General features: G+C 40.9%; 1 protein-coding gene across 6 annotated transcripts in view; it reads left to right on the top strand.

Moving 5' to 3' along the window:
• The window catches only part of PCNX1 (pecanex 1), a 167,372-nt gene extending 151,283 nt beyond the window's left edge, over nucleotides 1–16,089 (top strand). For 5 of the 6 annotated variants that reach the window (XM_066342394.1, XM_066342393.1, XM_066342389.1 and 2 more), the window contains 7 exons: nucleotides 2,530–2,760; nucleotides 3,618–3,892; nucleotides 6,165–6,370; nucleotides 8,970–9,412; nucleotides 10,134–10,274; nucleotides 10,470–13,774; nucleotides 13,832–16,089. In XM_066342394.1, the coding sequence (XP_066198491.1) occupies nucleotides 2,530–2,760; nucleotides 3,618–3,892; nucleotides 6,165–6,370; nucleotides 8,970–9,412; nucleotides 10,134–10,274; nucleotides 10,470–10,610 (1,437 nt within the window). In that variant the 3' untranslated portion in view covers nucleotides 10,611–13,774; nucleotides 13,832–16,089. Of the gene's footprint in view, nucleotides 1–2,529; nucleotides 2,761–3,617; nucleotides 3,893–6,164; nucleotides 6,398–8,969; nucleotides 9,413–10,133; nucleotides 10,275–10,469; nucleotides 13,775–13,831 lie in introns of those variants that run through there. The other variant, XM_066342395.1, reaches the window with a different exon arrangement.
• Nucleotides 16,090–17,749: the final 1,660 nt, after the last annotated feature.

Genomic DNA, 17,749 nt, shown 5'->3' with positions numbered 1-17,749 from the left:
GGCCCATCTGCTTCTCTACCCTTCTTCCTCTCCTTCCTCTCTATCTCTCTCTTCCTCTCCCACAGCCAAAGCTCCATAGGAGCAAAGTTGACCCAGGTGCTGAGTCAACTGGCTCCATGGCCTCTGCCTCAAGTGCTAGAATGGCTCTGGCCACAACAGAGTAAGGCCCCAGGTGGACAAAGCATCGCCTCCTGATGGGCATGCCCAGTGGATCCCGGTCAGGCGTATGCGGGAGTCTGTCTGACTGCCTTCTAACTTTGGAAAAATACAAAAAAAAAAAAAAAGAAAAAGAAAAAAAGAATTTCAAACATTATGCAGAGCAAGAGAAGTCGGATATATAAAGAGTACATGTTACATGATTTTACAGTGGTACCTTGAGATACGAACAGACCAACATATGAATTTTTTAAGATACGAGCTGCGACTCTGTATTTTTGTTCGAGATCTGAGTGAAAATTTGAGATACGAGTCGTGATTCGGGAAGCTGCCGTTAGCGCATTGGCGCATGGGTCCAGTATCTGCAGTTTGATATATGAGTTGACTGACTTACAAGCTCGATTACAGAACGAATTAAATTCATATCTCAAGGTACCACTGTACTTAATATAAAATTTAAGACAGGCAAAACCAATATAGAGACAGAAAGCATACGAGTGATGCTTGGGATGCAGAGATGAAATACCAAAAGGTAGGAAGGGACTTCTCTGGGTGATGAAGATGTTCTGTGTCTAGACTGTAGCAGTTACATGGGTGTGAATATTTGTCAAAGTACATCTAACTGCGCGTACAATGGGTGCAATTTATTGTAGGCAAATTATACCTCAAACTTGACTTTAAAAAATGATTCTGTTTCTAGAGAACTTAAAATGTAGCTCATTACTGCTATACCACTTTTGTAAATTCCTCAGTCCAACCCTGTTTTCTAAGTTTTAGCTAAACAAATATTATTTTTCAGTATTTTCTTTGTTTTCCTCATTCAATTTGGTTTTTCTATATCTTTGTATATATATATATTTTCTGTTAAAGGACTATCTCGCTGTTATCAGTTAAGGAAGACTAAAACTACATAAAAGGTCTCTAAAATTTTGTTTTTATTAACTAGGCACTTTTCACATAAAGCTACATCTTTAGAATGATTCTACCATTTTATCCTGCCTCTCATCTAGTTGAGATATGGCTCAAAGCTATGAGCTTTGAAGACAGATTACTAATCCTAGTCCTAGAGGAGCTAGTACAGCTAGTGCTCAATTTACGACCACAATTTGTTCTGACAGACTGGTCGTAACACGATTTGGTCGTAAGTTGAGTAGGCTATATGTACAGTACTGTGAAATGATGTTATAAAAATCTTTAAGTCATTTTATCATAATTTTCTTTCATTATTATATATCATAATTTTCTTTGTTCATTTTATGCCATTTATATCATCTCTACACCATTTTGTTTCTTAGTTTTACATTCTTCAGGTTTAAATAAAACACTGCATTACCAGTACAACTGGTTTAATATTTGCAAAGACAATTTCCTCTTGGTAGACATCTTGGGAGGGGTATGATGAAAAATATCCAAGACACAAAACACAAATTGCTGTACCGAGTCTGGGATAACAGTTGAAACGGTGTACTCAGAGATGGTAGTGCGCCCAGCTGGGCAACGCTTGCGCTGCCAGACATGGAGCAGTCGCGGCTAGTGATTGTGGGCGTAAAGTCCAATGGTCGTAAGTTGCATAGGTTGTAAGTCGATCAATATTTGTAGAGTCTTCCCTGAAACACTTCTTGGTCTTAATAACTACTCGTTCATTTGATAAGTGGGTGTTCAGTATCTACCTTGTGCAGATTCTTTGGCAGGTAGCATGCATGAAACAAAGGAGTAGATGGAGTGTATCTCCCATTCAGAAGCCTATAAATTAACAGAGGATACAGGCTGTGTACCCACATAACCATAAAGCAAATCTGAGTTTCTGAACTGGTGTGTTACTGAGGAAACACGAATATTACATTGGCTACCTTCATATTTATAATTGAGGGGCTGATAAATGTTATTTGTCCAGGTAAAGTAACTCATTTGTATTCAAACCAACCGATAGGAGTGTGTGCTGTCTGAAAGGGAAATGGGAGAGCACCAGAAGGCAGTGTCTCCAAGGATGTACATCCAAGTCTGAGGGCTGGCTTACGTGAGAGTAATGAAAGTATTCACTGCACATGTGCATAATGCTTCATCATGTAAAATGTTCTCCAGATACACCATCTCCTCTAACTCTTACAGCAGCCTTTCAGGTAGTTTAAGCAGATAATACTGGCACTCACCAGGATCAAAACTGCAGCTCAAAGAGGCTTAGCTGCTTCCTAAGTTTAAACTGTAATAGCAGGACATAAACACATTTTTTTTTGTATAATTTATGTCTAATAATATTAACATGCTAATAGGAAATTTTCATTTAGTGACTGATTTAATAATTACAGAAGTTTTGTCACCTGGAAGCCATTCTCATCTTTTCCTAAAAAAGATAAATATTTCATTTGTTTCTAGGATCATTTCACTTCTCCCGATGAGTACGATGACCCTACTGTGCTCTATGAAGCTATCGTATCTCATGAAAAAAACCTCGTGATAGCCCACGAGGGGGACCCTGCGTGGCGGAGTGCAGTCCTTGCCAACTCTCCCTCCTTGCTTGCCTTGCGGCACGTCATGGACGATGGCACCAACGAGTATAAAATCATCATGCTCAACAGACGCTACCTTAGCTTCAGGGTCATTAAAGTAAGTTTCTGAGGCATTAATTTGCATCTGAAGAGACTTGCAATTTAGATAATCTTAACTAAACTTTTAAAAAGTATTTAAACCTCTTATAGGGAAAAAAAAAAAAGACCATAATATATACATTAGCATTTATTGTTTATGAGCACTTAATTTGATTTATTTTGTCAGTAATTTAGTCTGGCCTCTGAAATATTCTCATGTGCCAGAAAGCCTTAACACTTTTGCTTATTTCTATTTTGGCAGTTTTTAGATCATTTTATATGCCATTTGGGTAGAATCTTAAACATCAGCTCCATATTGCTAATATGGTGTGATGTCTAGGTTGTGAAATAGTACCGTAGTTTATACTTACTAGTGACTAGTAAACGGTTCACTTTAACATTTCCTTAGATTTTGTTTGTTTTTAAAGTCTTCGGACTTTAAGAGGCTTAATCGCTGACATTTTATTTTGATAGTTTGTAGTGGTTATTTTTTCTCTGCTTCATTTAATAAAGCTCCAAAATCACAAACATCCATTTGACTCTAAATACTTGTTACTGCTAATTACTGTTAATAAATCTTATCTCAGTTACAAAATTCAGTGTTTCACTAATTTGGAAAACTAAATGGACTGCGTTTTACTTGATAGTTTTACAAGACAGAAGAAGTACTCTGTAGGTGCTTTCTGTTTAACATTCTGCTAATGGCAGTGGACAGTTGGTTAACTCCTGTTCAGACGTGATCTATTTCTATTGGTTCCCTGCTTTTCTCAGTTGGTTATTGTAATGTCTTCTGTATCCCTCCCATCTCCGTGCCTCTGTTTTTATGAATTTCATTCTTGGCCCCATCACCTAACTCCCGTGTGTTCTGGTTTTCAGGTGAATAAGGAATGTGTCCGAGGACTTTGGGCGGGGCAGCAGCAGGAGCTTGTATTTCTGCGTAACCGTAACCCTGAGAGAGGTAGCATCCAAAATGCAAAGCAAGCTCTGAGAAACATGATAAACTCATCTTGTGATCAACCTATTGGCTACCCGATCTTTGTCTCACCCTTGACAACTTCGTACTCTGACAGCCATGAACAGCTTAAACAAATTCTTGGGGGACCTATCAGTTTGGGAAATATCAGAAACTTCATAGTGTCAACCTGGCACAGGTGAGCCATCGGGTTGCAGTTTTCAGTGTGGTGTATCCTGACCCTCCAGCTAGGCATGCGCATTAGTGTCACCTAGAAAGTTTGTAGAAAAAATACAGAAGCCACAGCTCAGTATAAATCTATTATATCTGAACTTCAGGAAGTAGAGTCTGATCATTTATATCTTCAAATTCTTATTAGATAAATTTATTGTACTGAACCACTTCTTTCGGCCCTGGCCTGTTGGCTCAGTGGATAGAGCATTGGCCTGGTACGCAGCATCCTGGGTTGGATTTCCAGTCGGGGCACACATGAGAAGCAACCATCTACTTCTTTCCCCCTCCCCTTCTCTCTCTCTCCTTTCCCCTCTGACAGTCAGTGGCTTGAGTGTTGGCTCTGGGTGCTGAGGATGGCTTGGTTTGTCTGAGTGTCAGCCCCGGACGCTGAGGATAGTTTGGCTGATTAGAGCAATCTGCCCCAGATAGGGGTTGCTGGGTGGATCCCGGTTGGGGCACATGCGCGAGTCAGTCTATCTCCCTTTCTCTCACATAAAAAGGGGGAAAAAAAGAACCATTGCTTTCACATTTAGTACAATCTTGAATAGTCCCTTTGTTTAATTATTTTGACTTGTTTGCAAGCATATTCTGATCTTAGAATGTGTGGATCAACACACAGCACAGATTAGAGAAAAACATGAGAAACTTGCGCAAATTGATTACTTACTTCTATTCCATTGCAGCGGTGGGAGGAGCACCTTGTGCATGTTGCAACTCCTGGCTGTTCAGTGCAGACACTGCTGCCATTTCCACAGTCTAGCCATCACTCAGGTCTCCTATCTGTAGCATGTCTTCAAGAATCCACATGAATGTTTTGTCTAGTAAATTATGGTGTATGGTATAGGAACATAATAATTTGGTGATGGGTGAAGAAAAGAACCGCAGAATCTTATCTTCAGTTTCTTAAAAGAGTTGTTCAGACCCTTAAATCAGAGCTTAAGAAAAAGCAGGATCTGGGATTAGAGCAGTAAACTCTCGGCTTATTTTTAATTTCCTAGATATTATATATGTATTTTTTTGTTTTAATTCCTGCTTCACTTTTTTTAATTTTGAAATTAAATCTAATGGGTGACATTGATCAAATAAGAATACATAGGTTTCCAATGAACATCTCTATAGCATTTGAACTGTTGGAAATAAACTCTCAAGTAGGTGTTTGGGGTTTTTTTTTGTTTGTTTGTTTTTGTATTTTTATGAGGTGAGAAGCAGGGAGGCAGAGAGACTCCCACATGTGCCTGACTGGGATCCACCCGGCATGTCCACTAGGGGGCGATGCTCAGCCCCTCTGGGGCATTGCTCCCTTGCAACTGGAGCCATTCTAGCACCTGAGGCAGAGGCCATGGAGCCATCCTCAGTGCCTAGGCCAACTTTGCTCCAGTGGAACTTTGGCTGCGGGAGGAGAAGAGAGAGATAGAGAGAAAGGAGAGGGGGAAGGGTGGAGAAGCAAATGGGCACTTCTGTGTGCCCTGGCTGGGAATCGAACACGGACTTCCACACACTGGGCCGATGCTCTGCCTCTGAGCCAGCCAGCCAGGGCTTCAAATAGGTGTTTAAATACCTGTTGTTAAAGTGAGGTTTCACCATTTTAACATCAATCCCTATGCGAACAGGTGGAAGAAAACAAACCAGGGTAGTGTTCAAAGAAAAAAAAACTATTTTTTTTCCAGAAAATACATGTTGTGCTGGAATTGCCTTTTATTGCCTAGGAATGGGGGGTTTCCTAGGAGATAGGATTTTCATTGTTTAAACCAAGACAGTTGTGGGCACACCAGAACAGTTGGTCATCTCACACATAAAAAGTAAATCCTGGAGAAGAGTCATTACAGCAGCTCCCTTCAGGTGTGCTGCAGCGTAAATGGGGTTGATGTCAGTGAATAAGGTTTGCTGATGTGACAGACTTCAGAGGCTCTGAACATAGATGCTGCTAGAGTTCTGTTTCCAGCGGTGATGTTAATAGTACAACTGTGATATATATACTTCTTTATTATGGTATCAGGAAGATGGTAGATAGAGTATATAAAAGTGAAGTCAATTGGGAAGTACCCAGGCAGTGAATATAAGAGGAGGGAGGATATGAAAACACAACAGACTTTTTGTTCCTAGTATGGATCACACCATAAGGACTTCCAAAGGTGAACATTAATAGCATTAATCATTCAGAATTTCTGAAGGAGAATAAAACACCTATCTTTACATGATCTCAGGATAATGCTTCCTGCTCTGGTATTTGTTCTTAGGTTAAGGAAAGGTTGTGGAGCTGGATGTAACAGTGGTGGCAATATCGAAGATTCTGATACTGGAGGTGGAACTTCTTGTACTAGTAACAACGTAACAGTTGCCAACGATCCCCACAGCACCCTGTCCCAAGGAAGCACCGGGAATCCAGGCCAGGGGTCCGGGGCAGGACTCCATCCTCCTGTCACATCTTACCCTCCCACACTCGGTAATGTGAAACAATTGCGTGAATAAGGTCAGCCTCTTAGCTGGGAGGTTCAGTAGTACATGTGTGTAAAGAACAGGACATACTACCTACCCAGAGATACATATGTTGTTTGATTTACAGTAGGACATTATCCTATTTGCTTTTATTAATAATTTTATATATACAAATATAGATAGGTATATTATTTGCAATATCTCTTGTAAAATATCCCTTTTAAAGGCTAATAAGATTTAATTTAACATAATTTATTTGATGTGTCTCCTGTTTGACAATGATTTGGTTTCTTCTCAGTGTTGTAATTTTTGTATATAAACCTTTGTAATCACATAATTTTCTTAGTCTAGAGATTTAAAAAAATGGAATCACTAAGTCAAAGTTTATAAGTATATTTAGGACTTATGATATATCATGCCAAAAATCTTTCCAGAAAGTTTTTTTTTTACCAGTTGGTATTCTTAGCAGTCGTGTAGGAATGCCCATCTTGTACACTGTCACCAGTTCTGAGTAGCACCAGTTGGCACCTATGTGCCCTCTTTGCTCAGAGGGACAGGAGAAAGGGTGATCTTCAGTTTTCTTTTCCTTTTTTTGGGGGGGGTGCTGTTTCTGAAGTTAGAAGCGGGAAGGCAGTCAGACAGACTCCCGCATGTGCCTGACTGGGATCCACCTGGCATGCCCACCAGGGGGCGATGCTCAGCCCCTCTGGGCCGTTGCTCCGCTGCAGTTGGAGCCATTCCAGTGCTTCAGGTGGAGGCCATGAAGCCATCCTCAGTGCCTGGGACCAGCTTTGCTCCAATGGAGCCTTGTCTGCTGGAGGGGAAGACAGAAACAGAGAGAAAGGAGAAGGGGAAGGGTGAAGAAGCAGATGAGCGCCTATCCTGTGTGTCCTGACTGGGAATCGAACCCAGGACTTCCACACACTGGGCCGATGCTCTACCTCTGAGCCAACCAGCCAGGGCTTTAGTTTTCTTACTTTAACTTCCATTGCTCTGATACCTGAGATTGGAAGCTTTTAAATAAGATTATCAGCTGTTCCTCTTTCTGAAGTGCCCATTAAATCTCGCCCATTTTTCTGTTTGGTTATCTTTTTCTTATTTGTATTTTTATATTCTGGATTTGAGCTTTATGTTAGTTTTCCATACTACAAATACCTTTTTTCATTTGGTCTCATGGCTTTCCATTCTCTTCCAGTCAGGAGTGGTTTTGTGTTTTTTTTTTACAGGGACAGAGAGAGAGGGATAGATAGGGACAGACAGGAACGGAGAGAGATGAGAAGCATCAATCATGAGTTTTTCATTGCGACACCTTAGTTGTTCATTGACTGCTTTCTCATTTGTGCCTTGACCGTGGGCCTTCAGCTGACCGAGTAACCCCTTGCTCAAGCCAGTGACCTTGGATCCAAGCTGGTGAGCTTTTTTTTCTCAAGCCAGATGAGCCTGCGCTCAAGCTGGCGATCTCGGGGTCTCAAACTTGGATCCTCCGCATCCCAGTCCAACGCTCTATCCACTGTGCCACTGCCTGGTCAGGCGTTTCCCACTTTTTGATGAGATGTTCTTAATTTTAGTAGAGAGTGATTTACTGATCTTTTCCTTTATAATTAATACTTTTTGTATCCTAGTTAAGAAAATTTCCCAATCCCAAAAGAAGGTTTCTATTTGTCTATGTGAGATCTGCCATCCCCTTTGTATGTCTTCCTGCCCCACTCCCCCACATGAATCAGACGGAGTCTTAAAGACATTTAGCTCAATTTCAAAAAAACCCAGTGGCACTGGAATTGTTAACATTCTGATTAGGTGTATGAGCAACATTTTGTTAAGTTAGTTTTTTAACTTCTGAGTAAAAAACTATTACCTTTAGTGTGCTTCTATAAATATACCTTTGCTCTCACATTGGTTAGCTCTTTTTATTTTCAGATAAAAAGTACATGTAGCTAATTTTTCTGTAATATAATTAATAATTATTTTCTAATAATCTTCATATCACTTATAAGTCAGGACAAGGACAAATTTGAAGAATCATATCAAGCCATTTGAAGAAGGACACAGAAAAACCTACTATTTAGTATCACTATGATACTGAATAGTGATAGATCCAGATTTATAAGTAATCCCTTAATGTAACTGCAGGTTCCAATGTGGTATCACTCTCTCTGTGTTGGCAGTGTGGCTTGTCACTGGTCTAGATGTAAGGGTGTTAATATTATACTTTGAGAGGTACAGAGCTTGCCACATATGTTTTCATGAGATACTTCATTTCCGATGTATTAAAGAGGTACTCTTGTTATTCTGAAATATCTCGGTAAAAGCTATTTTAGGATTTATGCCAACCTTAAACCCTGGTATTTGCTGTAAATTGTTTTTCTTTTGCCTCAGAACTTGAATTTTAAAATGCTTCAGCAGATAAAAATTATATTATAAAAACCACACAAGAAAAGAAATCTCAGATATCTGTTTCATCCTGACAACTTTAAAAGTTTTAGGAATAAATGTTAAATTCAATAAATTCAAGTAATTGCTTAAGGGAGAAATTCTTAGAATGTACAGAAGAGAACTGTGTTTGAATCACCCACCTAGCACGAGTGCTGTTGCCTCTCCTTCCCTAGGCACCAGCCACAGCTCTCAGTCCGTGCAGTCGAGCCTGGTCCGCCAGTCCCCGGCCCGGGCCTCCGTAGCCAGCCAGTCTTCTTACTGCTACAGCAGCCGGCACTCCTCCCTCCGGATGTCCACCACAGGGTTTGTGCCTTGTCGGCGCTCTTCTACCAGTCAGATATCGCTTCGGAACCTTCCGTCGTCCATCCAGTCCCGCCTCTCCATGGTGAACCAGATGGAACCGTGTAGTCAGAGCGGCCTGGCCTGTGTGCAGCACGGCCTGCCATCCTCCAGCAGCTCCAGCCAAAGCATCCCAGCCTGCAAGCATCACACTCTCGTGGGCTTTCTTGGGACAGATGGGGGTCAGAGCAGCGCCACTGATGCACCGCCAGGCAGCACCTTAAGTCCTGCCAATAACTCACATGCCAAAAAGGGGGAGGTGATGTACAGAGTCCAAGTGAGTAAGCCCAGGGTGCTCCTCACACTGTTTCTCTCGTGCATTTGTTTTATGTTTTGTTCATTGAGTGAAGGATTCTTGTGGAAACACATTTGTTATTACTAAGTCTGAAGACTAGAACATTTTGAATGTTAAAAAAAAAGTTTCTGCTAGAGTATGAGCTGAAAGCAAGCAGTTGTTATTTTTTAAGTGAGAGGAGGGGAGATAGACTCCTACATGCGTCCCAACTGGGATCCACCTGGCAACCCTTGTCTGGGGCCAATGCTGAAATAACCAAGCAGTTTTTAGTGCCTGAGGCAGACACTCTTGGACCAACCCAGCTATCTTCAGCACCTGGAGTGACGTTCGAACCAATCGAGCCACTGGCTGTGAGGGGAAGAGGGAGAGAAGGGGGAGGCGGTGAGAGGGAAAAGCAGATGGTTGCTTCTCTTGTTTGGCCTGACAGGGAATCGAACCCGAGATGTCTATATGCCAGGCCAACAGTCTTACCCACTGAGCCAGCCGGCCAGGGCTGCAGTTTCTCAGTGGCAGTGTTTACTCCCTGCTCAGCCATTGTGAGTAAGTAGGCAGAAAGGAATTCAGCAGTGGCTCTCTAGATTGTTTTTATTCCATTATAGGCAGTGGGGAGCAGAGTCCTGTGAAATTTTATTTGGGATTATATAATTTTTTATCTTCAAGAGAAAAATGAATTGGAAATGATCTATATTTATTTGCAATATAGATTATAGATCCCAGTCAAGTTCTGGATGGGATCAACTTGTCGAAAAGAAAAGAGCTGCAATGGCCTGACGAGGGCATTCGGTTAAAAGCTGGGAGGAACAGCTGGAAGGACTGGAGTCCTCAGGAGGGGATGGAAGGCCACGTAAGTTCTCTCGGGAAGCTGGCCGGCGCTCTGACCTTCCAGGGGCCCGACTGACTTGTGTCCGTGTTTTTAGCTGACGAATGTACTTATGTTTATCTGACAGAATTGCTACCTCTCATCTCAGTGTAAGGATCAGAGCTTGTGAGTATATTTCAGGTCTCTTTCACTAACTTCTTTTTCTGTTCTGATCATTAGGTGATTCACCGATGGGTGCCTTGCAGCAGAGATCCAGGTACTAGATCCCACATCGACAAGACAGTACTTCTGATCCAGATCGATGATAAATACGTGACTGTGATTGAAACTGGGGTACTAGAACTTGGGGCTGAAGTGTGAGCCAGTGTTTGATAGCAACGTTTGTTCTCCTCTCAATTCTGAGACGCTGGAAGACGAGGAGAGAGCAGAAGGAGCCTGCAGGTGTCGCTGGTCCTACAAAGGAGAGACTTGGACCCGGAGTGGACTGGGTTGCGCACCTCTCCTCTGCCCTCACCCTGACTCCTGTCACTGTCTTCGTCCCCAAATAAAGCTGAACTATTTTTTTAAGTTAGCTGCTGAGAAAACATTTTGCATGAAGGATAAAGTTCTGTTAAAATACATCCTTTAAAAAAGTTTTTTCCTATGCATTGCCTATGCTTTAAATCAGAAAACTCTTGATTTCTAAACTATGATCTCATATTTTTCTAATTTCTTTGCCAAAAATAATTGCCATGTTTTGTCATAGAACACAAATCCATTACCTTGATTTTTAAAAACAGACCAGTGTAGAACCTTCAGGTTGACATATAGCAGTATAAAAGTTTAATGTACAGTGAGAGAGACTATGAACAGACAGAGATTTATCTTATTCCTTGAGCGCTAAAAACTTTAATGAAAAAGACTGCACTAATTTTTTTACAACAATGCACTAAAGTCTGAGATTTCTCAGAACATTTATTTATATATAAAAATAAAATACCGTTATTTAAATTGCCTTTGGGATTAACCCCTTCCCTTTCCTTGTAAACAAAACGTAGCAGGAACTGTGCTGCCCAGTTCTCTGTTAGCAGTCTGTACTTCACGCCAGTACGTGGGACGTTTTCTTGAAAAGGAATACTGCTTTCTCCAGGGAGCCGTGGCTTGGTCATTGGCGTTTCCGGAGCCAGTAGTCAGTGAGTGGATCCCGTGAACAGGGCTGCACGCCCTGAGCCCACCTCCCCGGTGAGCTCCAGCATGGGCAGTGCCCAGGCCCTCTGCTCTGTCCCCGGGCCGGCTCTGCCGGGCTCAGTCTTGGGAAGAAGATTCTTGTTCTTTTCAGAGAAGAAGATGACTGTTCGAGAACTTCACGAAAGGATTGATTGCCTTTTCTTTTAAGAGTTCTTAGCTCTTAAAGTTATTCACATGCAGTTTAGTTAAGTAAAATTTTTTCAAACAAAATTATCTAAATGGTGCAATTCTTATTGTTATATCCCTCTTTAATAACTTTACTTTTTATTTCTCTCCTTTTTCTATTACTTGAATTTTATTTCTTATAATTTATAGTGTTGAGCTGTAATTTGAAATATTTATAACTGTGAAATTGACTTGATTCATATGTTGTCTCATAACTTAAATTTTATTATTTTTTTTAAATGCATGTATTCAGGGAAATATACACTGAGATTTACAATTGGGCTAGGTGGGGACTGCAATTTCAATTTATCAACTGTTCGCATTTTTAAAAATCCTTCGGAAAACTTGCCCTTGTTAGGTGAAAAAGAAGACTGTACATTTCCTTTCCTCTGAGCAGTTAGGAGCAGCTATCTTTCTACCCCCTGAATGGAAAGTAAAAGGTGAAATTAATCTTCACCATGCATTTTATTTCATCTAACATATCCGAAGTATTACTGCTTCAGCACGCGGCAGTAGCCACATGTCAAGGACTCACTAGCCATATCACCGAGTGGCTACTGTACTGGACAGTGTAGGTTTCAAGTATCTCTTTGATGAGGTGACAGGAGAGAGAAGCTGTTTTTTCTGTTGTGATGTAGACCTTGCAGCATAGCATCACACTGCAGAGGAAGGAATGAAAACCAGGGAAGGAAGTTAATAGTTAATATACAGCAACTTACTGCATTTCCATTCAAAACCTATTTGCTTTTCCTTTTTCTTAAAGTTTTGTGGTTTTTCAGGACACAATGTGCCTTGTGTTGACATTTTCAGACTTCACACTTTGCAAAATTTACTGTTTAGAAACATTTGTCAAATGATTTTATGAACCTTTGCACAAAGCTACCCTTTCTAAATTGACCAATCAAAATGTATTTTTCTGATAATCATTATATTCTCTGTTTGCCTCTTTTTGGCAAATCTGAGTATTCTATTAACATTCAGACTTTTTTTTCCTTCTAAAACTGAATATGTGATTATATATTATTTATTTAGAATCTTCTCAGTGGAGTTCTGCTTCCTGCTGCTTGTTCCCGTTTGAAATGAATATGATCTTTTTGTGATCATTACCTAGAGGAGAAGGTAAATGAGGCCTTTTTAGTCTTGAAGACAATTCATTTTCTTACACAGAAAAAGCAATCAGGATTTTATATGATTCAATCAGATGGGCTAGAATTCTCTTTATTCTTAGCCCTGTACCTCCTATCCCCCTAATTGTTAAACACATCACAAACCACAAAAAGTCAGATTTCAAACCCCAGACAGATTTTTATATGGAACCATGTATATTGGGTCTTGATTTGGGATAGCAACTAGTGGACATTTTACTCAGAACAGATTGAGTGTTGTTATCAGATAGCCCTTCAGTAAAGCTGTATGAATTGGGAACCATAGGAGGAACCCTGTTAATCATTTTATAAGCCAAAATATGATAGTCTTTTAAAAATAATACTACTTTTCTAATAACTACATCAGAGGAGATAGCGAGAACTGAAGAAAAATTCATGTCTTAATAATATGACCTAAATTATTATGTGGGAAAATACATACTTCAGTTAAACAGATCCCACATGCCACCCCCCACCCCCCCAGGCAGTGAGCCTGTTAGAGTCCCTGCTGTGCTCGACTGTGTGAGACTCCCACAGACGTGCATTAGTTCCTGTAGTTCACAGTTGCCAAACCTCGGAGAGCTCCACGAGTTGAAAGTAAAAGTACATAATTAAAACACCAGTATTTTATTTATTGCCTTTAAATAGAGATTCATTAATGTCTGTTTCTGTTGTTGCTGTTTGATTTTGTTCTTTCCCTTTGAGAACGAGTCCTGGGATGCATATGAATCGTTAGCCTCTCTCATTTCCTCACATCCAGTGGCAAAAATAACTTCATAAACTCAAAATGAAGCTGTTGGTTAACCTTCCAGCTTATCCTGTTTTGTGAGCCCTCTTTTTACATCATTTTCAATACTTGATAAAACTTAAAATGTTCACTCTTTTCTAAAGAACTCCTAATTTTTTGTAAGAGTCCAGATGCATACGTTGCTGCCTGAGGGCTTGGGAGAGACTGGTGAGGCTGGACAGTTTCACAGGAAGAGGAGAGTAGTTAGTTCGGAGAGACTGGTGAGGCTGGACAGTTTTACAGGAAGAGGAGAGCAGTTAGTTCCCTGGCAGGAAATGACTGAACAAACTTCATCAGTGGTTTGCCTTCTTTGGGTTCCCATTACTGGAAGATGAACTTCCATTAGGTTTGAAGTATCTTTTTAAAACTATTTCAAGTGTATCTGAGGTACTTATACTAATCCTTGAAATAGAAGTAGTCAGTGTTTCTATCATGAGTGAGTTAGGGAATAAAAGACTGTCAAGCAATGAAAGTACGAGTCTTTATATAGGAAGCTACGTCTCATAAGAAGATGTTATCTTTCTTCTTGGGTTGGTTTATTTTTACATTTCGTATCAAAATACAAGAACTAAGCCAGACAGCTTAGCCTTAACACATTCTCCTCGGCCTCTGAGCTGCGTCCTGCCCACGGCAGTGAGCCACCGGCCAGGACCAGGGGCTTTGTTTATGATTTGCCCGGAGTCTAAAGCTGTCTTTTTCTTTTAGTTAACTCTCAAAAATCCTTTCTCCTGTAAGGATAACTCAGTAATTTTGAGTGAGAAATCTTTGAATCTGTATTTGCTAGCTACTGAACTATAAACTGCAGCCCATGGTGTTAATTGCTTTTGTGTTTATTTTCATTACTTTTTCATAAGTATGGACAAAGCCCTCATTCATTTTTTTTAAGTCCTCAGTTTTTATTCTTAGTTTCTTTTTAAATAGTCTAATGTGATAACACAAAATTCCTTTGCCTAGACCAGCGATTCTCAACCTGTGGGTCGCGACCCCGGCGGGGGGTCGAATGATAAAATATGTATTTTCCGATGGCTTTAGGCGACCCCTGTGTTTTGGTCGTTCGACCCCCCACCGGGGTCGCGACCCACAGGTTGAGAACTGCTGGCCTAGACACAGACCCAGTCAAATTTGTTTTAATAGGATACATTGTTCAAATGAGGTATAAAATACTCGTGTTGATTTAGAGGCTTCCCCTTTAATTCCAAGAGGAGTGGAGAGAAGGACGCCGCTCGAGGCTAAGATGATACTGGGAACGTGTTAATGGACTTTGAGCTTTCTGTTTCAGTCATATGTAGACATTGGGTTTTAATGATCTGGAGAAAGAAGAAAATTAGATATTACCATGTATTCATGCAGCATAATTTTTAATATTACATTGGATATGTATAGTAGGGAGGTTTTGTTTGTTTGAAGTAGAAAACCAGCCTCTTTTTTCTCTCTTTTTAAAAAAAAACTTAGCTGATACACATCTAGGCCTTCTCATTTTTAACGTGTTAGATGTTTAGGTAAGAACTATGGTTGAAAAGGAATTTATTGTACAAATAGATCTGGGAGGTATGTGAATAGAAGTATTACTTTTGCTTGAAACAGTATCTTTTCATCGTTGAATCACCTCATCAGAATCATCCGTAAAGAATTAGGTGTCATAAAAATTTATTTTAATTGCTTGTCGGCCTCATCTTCTGGATTAGAGAAATTAAGTTCTATTTGTGAGCTGAACTTCATTATCTGCCACTTTATGGAAGCGACATAACATTCTTTGGGGGAAGCAGCGCTGATGGTCACCACAGGGTTCTGTGACAACTCTGTTCTAAGATTACACCTATTATATAGGGTCATACCTTCTTTCCTATGCCTCAACTCGAGACCTGACAACTTGTGATTCAGTGGGGTCAAGCTGGAAGGAACAAAGGTCATCTAAGATTGTGATGGGGGGAATACCCTGTGTGTTACTAGCACGGGAGAGGTGATAACCCGGAATTGACAACAGAGGGGTGTTGAATGGGAGGGCTACCCCAGATGACTCGGGTTGAGTGTAATTAATTGTGGTTAAACAAGATTTTCTATGTTATGAAGCTTGATTCTATAACCAAAGTAATAGAAGTGGAGGCAAAATCATGTTTGCTTATGCTTTTTAAAAGCTTGTAGTTTAAATAAATTGTAAAAACTGGTTACCTTAACCCTATACAAAAGTCTGGCAATGAGCTTTGCATGAGGAGATGGAAGGAGGAATACTGGTAGTGCTTCTGGAAGGCGACGCCAGGAAGGCCCCTGGTCGTGGGCTCTGCAAGGCGGATCGCCTCTCCCGGCACTCAGTACAAACCAGAGATGAGGATGTGCGTACCTGTGTGTCTGCGTGTGTGTTTCTGCGTGTGTGTTCTAAACGATTTGTAAATACTGTAGCTGTTTAAAATGGAAAATAAAAGCTGAGATTGTTCTTTTTCTTTGCAAATATATTGCATCAAAAATACAGTATTGACAGTGGATAAAACATTGAGGAAATAAATTCTTTTTCATTTTGCCTTCTGTCCATTTTTGTCAAATTAAGAGAAATTAGAGTACGTATTAAGCTCTGCATAGCATATTTTAAAAACATGTACTTGGTTCTGAAATAATCATTTGAAACAAGCTTTGGCCTATAAACATGTGATTCATCTTACAATAGAATTGTACATATTTCATATTAAAAGGATATCTTTTTACAATTGGTAGAAAGGTTGTCATATCTTTGGAATTTCTCTGGATGTGTCATATTAGTGATAAAATATTAGATGGAACATGCAGGATGGTAAGAATGTGTGTACATTCACTAGGTTACACTGAATTATGGTACACAACACGGAAGGGACATTGGGATTGTGGTCATCAGAATCACACGAATGTTTGGGGTGTTTCCTAAACCACTGATATTGGTACAGAATACCTTACAATGAGAATAGGTATAACTCTTGATTAAATCACTGGGTAAGCCTTCCGGGAGTCATCTTTACTGTTAGTCACAGCCCAGACCAGCAGGTACAGATTGTGCACCTTGGCATCCCAGCCCCAATCAGTTTGCTCTCTTCCTGCCCAGGATCACAGGCACAGCTGGGACTGGGGTGGCTCTTAGTCTGGAAGTGACAGGAGATGTGCAGGTTAAATGAAACACATCAGCAAAAGAAGGACTTAGTGTGTGTGAGCTGTGTTCATCTTAGACCAGGAAGTTCAAAGGTAGATAGACGTGAAATTTGGGTTCCACAAAACCTCTTCATTATTCTTAAAAGTACAGTTTACTTAGCGATTTTTCTCCTTAAGTATCCAAAAATGTTTTGCCTATTTGTAGCTGAAGAATCTCACCATATATAGGAGGAGCCTTTTTCTCTGGGCCCCTCCCTCAGAAGAAAAGGCACTTTGGGAAGTAAGCCATGACCAAATGGCTTCTTGAGTCTTTATTTAGCAATTATGATGTAAAATATTTGTTTTATCTTTTCCCTCTTCATACATACTTACTAAAGGAAACTAAAAAACTTGATTCTCAGCCCTGGCCGGTTGGCTCAGTGGTAGAGCATCGGCCTGGCGTGCAGAAGTCCCGGGTTCAATTCCCAGCCAGGGCACACAGGAGAAGCGCCCATCTGCTTCTCCACCCCTCCCCCTCTCCTTCCTCTCTGTCTCTCTCTTCCCCTCCCGCTGCGAGGCTCCATTGGAGCAAAGATGGCCCGGGTGCTGGGGATGGCTCCTTGGCCTCTGCCCCAGGCGCTAGAGTGGCTCTGGTCATGGCAGAGCGACGCCCGGGAGGGGCAGAGCATCACCACCTGGTGGGCGTGCCGGGTGGATCCCAGTCGGGCGCATGCGGGAGTCTGTCTGACTGTCTCTCCCCATTTCCAGCTTCAGAAAAATACAAAAAACAAACTTGATTCTCAAGGAAACGTAAGTTGGTAGGTTAGATTGTGTCATGTCTCAGGATGCACACGTGAACAGCGAGTGGCTAGAGATGAACCCATCTTGTCTGGAAGCCTTTGAAGAAACTGTTCAGTTTCAGTGCTCGGTAAATTGTGCCAAAAGGGAAAAGTCATTTTTTAGTTCAGGGTTCTGTTTTGCTCCCCAGAAGGCTACGAATGTGTAAGTGCCCTATTAAGAACACTCCAGGTCTCCAGACCCCTCCTGCAGAATCTGTTTGGAACCTGTCTTATCAGATCCAGTTA

The sequence above is a fragment of the Saccopteryx leptura genome, chromosome 6 (assembly GCF_036850995.1).
Source record: "Saccopteryx leptura isolate mSacLep1 chromosome 6, mSacLep1_pri_phased_curated, whole genome shotgun sequence".
Taxonomy (NCBI): domain Eukaryota; kingdom Metazoa; phylum Chordata; class Mammalia; order Chiroptera; family Emballonuridae; genus Saccopteryx; species Saccopteryx leptura.
Note: the sequence above shows the minus strand (reverse complement) of the source record. Positions and strands in the feature narration are given on the sequence as shown.